A 3982-nucleotide genomic window follows, 5' to 3' on the forward strand; every position below is an offset into this window, starting at 1 on the left:
AATATTGTTGTTGTCTACTGAGAGATTTTGTCCTTATGTGAAGTAGAGATGCTTAAAGGACTGAGAGGATTGAATAATGAAAAGAACATTTTACAACATAAAAGAGTAAAAGACATGTAGCAATCTGTAAAAACAACTTGCTTGATGTTGTGAAGGCCATTAAAATTGAATACATTTTAAGATGAGCACGTTTTATAATAGCATCCTAAATGTTAAGACAGTTGTCTTCTTTGAAGCCACTTTGGATAGCATAATTCTACGTTCACAGGTTTCTAAGACGTCTTTTCTATCATTGTTTATTCATGAGAAGCTGAAATCGGCCTGCAGGCTGCTTTTCATTGAGATCTCAAGGAGGATGTATACATAAGGGCTGGACAAGATATAAGAAAGATACATATATAATTACTTGAGTACTATTCTCACACATACATGGAATACAAGTTCAAGTATCACAAAACTGAATAAAGTGAACGTCTATGTATGATTTGTTTTCATTTGGTCAGTTATTTCTGTTATTGTAAGAGTCTCTTGTGCTCCCAGCTTGTGTTGTGGACACATCTTAACATCCTTGTATACAACCCATCCAACTGTATAGTACCCATCAAACTGCACAAGCTGGGAGCAACACTGTACCAACAAAGTGTTGTACTCTGGACTTTCCCAACTGTCACGCAAAGTACGGGCAAGACGGCTGAGGTTTGCTGGACATTGCTACAGAAACAACAAAGAAGCAGCCTAGTTCTATGGACACCAGCACACAGGAATAGGAGGCAGGGAAGACCACCCCTTACCTACATAGATGTGCTGAGAATGGATACAGGACTAGAGCCAGACAGCCAGGGAAAAGCAACGCTGGACAGGGACTCCTGGGCAGCCAAAGTGGTTCGGATGGAAGGGAAGGGGCGGCACACAACATAAGTCAAGTAAGTCAAGTCAGAGTTGCAGCTGGGCATATGTCTGATGGTACATGTAGGCTGTTACAGTTATTATTAACGTGTAGGAGGACCCATTGCTGTTTGTCATACTGTTTGAGCTTTTTGTCTCTCAAATAACACTACGAGTTCTACATGGCTGGTGTGAGGGAACATGTCAATGGGAACAGCTTGCACGGGTACAAATGGAGGTCCTTGCACATTGCCTGTAGGTGGACCGCACAGCCTGGAAATGTAGAAAAAAAAGAACTGATGTAAATAAAGAATCATACACCTCAATGAAGGTAAGACATCTAGGTAAGAAGATACATTAAAAAGCAGTTCCTCAAGCAACTGGACATAATTTTGGAAATGGTCAGACTTTTCAGATAGAGTCCATGAACTTTCGTCAGTGACACTGAAAAGATCTGGAAGGAACTAAGACAAAGACCTCATGCCTTTTTCAAATATTGTTAATTTCTAGCCAATTCTGTCTATTCATTCCCCTGCCAGTACAAGTTTAAACCTGAGCCAAGCCAACCATCACATCCTGGGGAGCAGCTTGTGCCCTTGTCATAGTGCCTGGTAGCACTTACATGTATGTCAGCAACATTCCTTATTGCTTTTTTATAGGGAGAGGTTGCCTCTCCCTGAACATGCTTGATACACACCTCAAACATGGGACCCTCAAGTGAACTGAGGTGACCCCCAGTTACAAACTAAATATGGAGGTGAACTGTGAGGCTGCCACCAGTTGAGCCACATGGACATTCCACAGATGAGATTAGTACTTACTCAATAAAGTTCCTCATGGTTTCTCCACGAGGCTTGCAGGATATGTACACCAGTCTGTTCAGGGAGGGGCAGTTTCTTATTGCGCCGGTCACTTTAGGATCTACATGGTAGACAGGTGCTGTTAAAGTTGTTATCATGAAAGGAATGATGAATTTGTCAGTTCATACCTGGCTGTTACAAAAAATAACTTCTCATAACACATGTATGTTGATGAAGGTTAAATATCCAGGTAATAAGATAAGCAGGATAACAGTTGCACCAGATTTTGGAAATGGTCATGACTGGTATCACAATACTGTACAATCTTGCTCATGTAATAATAACAGTCATTTTGGGGGATGATGGTTGAGCTCTGCTTTCATGTTCATTCCCTTTAAAGGGGCATTCCACTCCACACGGGAGTGTTATTTTCCGATAGATATTAATTTTAGGAAGTGATAACTGCATACTACTTCACATTATACGATAAAGTACCCAGTTGCTCCACATGCCTCAAAAGCATTCAGTCTTCTACTAAACTCCCCAAGTACCCTCTAATTGAATTAATCCTATGGCTGAATACAATGCAAAACTTTTAGGTAAGGTTACAAAACTAATTTAAGGTTTGCTAAGAAATCTTGTCTTGTTCTTGTATTCTTTGCTATCTTATGAGCAATTTGCCTTGTCGGTGTGCTTAGCGTACCTCATTTTTCCGAAAATATGTACGATAAACACAGTGTCTATGCGTATAGAGAATGCATGGGTAGGGTCTGCATGGGTTTATTGAGTGTCATTATTATACACATCATGTAATTCATCCCAAGGTGAATTCCACAAAATTCGGCTGATTATGTATTCATTGCCACATTATCTAGTGGAAAACAAGACTCCTTTCTGGAGTGGAATGCCCCTTTAACAACTTGATATACATGTAATAAGAAACTCTAGTAAAAACAACTACCTAGCTTTTGATAGGAATAGGAGTCCATCCTAGTGTGAGGTTGATCAGACCTTACAGTTTGCAGTCTGCAGTACACAGCTTATGTCTACTGTATTAACTGGTGTGTTACACCTTAAGACGGTTATGTGAAACAAAGACTCACTGAGGCCCTTCCTGGCCGGGTCCACCACAGCCACCACCTCGGGGGTGTTCTGCAGTTCTGGGACCAGATGGGGGAGGACGGTCTCTGCTTTACCGCAGATGAATTCTGCGTTTTCTACATCTGAGGGGGACAGAAACAACAATAACAGGAACATATTACATAGAGGACACTCCCCATAGGAAAGTTTCTGCTCGCATTACTAGCCAAGCACACCAGGTTACCCCGACTCTTCTTAAAAAGTGTTTTGGGTTATTTTATATACCAAGGTATGACACCTGAGGCTTACACCTGAACACGTCGATGAAGGTTAGAAGAACGCTATTTGGCATATCTTACACCTGAAGTTCCATCAAAGAAAGATGGAGTTGATGGCTTTAAGTTACCATCTGATCATAAAATGACAAATGCAATCCCTTACACTATGTCCAAGCTGGGAGCTCTCAAACTGGCTTACCCTTAATCTAGATACAAACAGACAAGTGGAAATTTTGAAGGTACTGAAAGTTGCTGGCATTGCTCGTGACTTTTGAAATCTTACAATTAAAGTCACTCACCATTTAATACAGCGTTAACGTTAGCATCCTCCACTGCCTGGGAGACCACCTCCACTCCTATTACTTTTTTCACAGAGTCGGCAAGGACTATGCCTATTGTGCCTGCAGGAAGAAGATACATGCACAGTAAGTATATGCACACAGTATTTAAAAACACAACCTTTTTAATGATGTTGATTGCAGACATGCCAGATCATGTAATATTAGAGTTTTATCGTACACAATCATGTTATTCAAGAGGTAGTCATTGCATGCCTTAGGTAGGAAAGAGACAGATTTTTGGCAGGTAAAATGTACGAACCTCCTGCACAGACCTTCTGGGGGGCCGAGGGTTTACAATGTGTGCTTTTTCTTGCCTTTGTCCTGTTTTCTAATTGCCCGCAAGTTCTGATATGCCCAATATTATTCAGCACACACAGGCAATGAAAGAAAATGGCACAAAAATGGAAAAAATGGTCATAGAAAAATACCAGCCAGTCTGAATTCAAAGCTCTGTACAGCTAGGCTGAAAATCACATGGTTGTGTACAACAGAACTGGTGTAGTCTACAAAGCAAAGCTGTTATGACCTGTCCCACAGCATATATCCAGCAGAGTAGTGTTGGCTGTCACACGAAGACAACCTGGACAGGCCGATTGGC

General features: G+C 41.2%; 1 protein-coding gene across 1 annotated transcript in view; it reads right to left on the minus strand.

Annotated features, from left to right (window-relative positions):
• Positions 1–141: 141 nt before the first annotated feature.
• Positions 142–3982, minus strand: part of LOC118423966 (tRNA (uracil(54)-C(5))-methyltransferase homolog) — a gene marked incomplete in the record, with an annotated part of 14048 nt that continues 10207 nt past the window's right edge. The window contains 5 exon segments of the mRNA XM_035832306.1: positions 142–1158; positions 1707–1806; positions 2789–2908; positions 3343–3444; positions 3911–3953. Of these exon segments, the coding sequence (XP_035688199.1) occupies positions 1020–1158; positions 1707–1806; positions 2789–2908; positions 3343–3444; positions 3911–3953 (504 nt within the window).

Source organism: Branchiostoma floridae, chromosome 1 (assembly GCF_000003815.2).
Source record: "Branchiostoma floridae strain S238N-H82 chromosome 1, Bfl_VNyyK, whole genome shotgun sequence".
Taxonomy (NCBI): Eukaryota; Metazoa; Chordata; class Leptocardii; order Amphioxiformes; family Branchiostomatidae; genus Branchiostoma; species Branchiostoma floridae.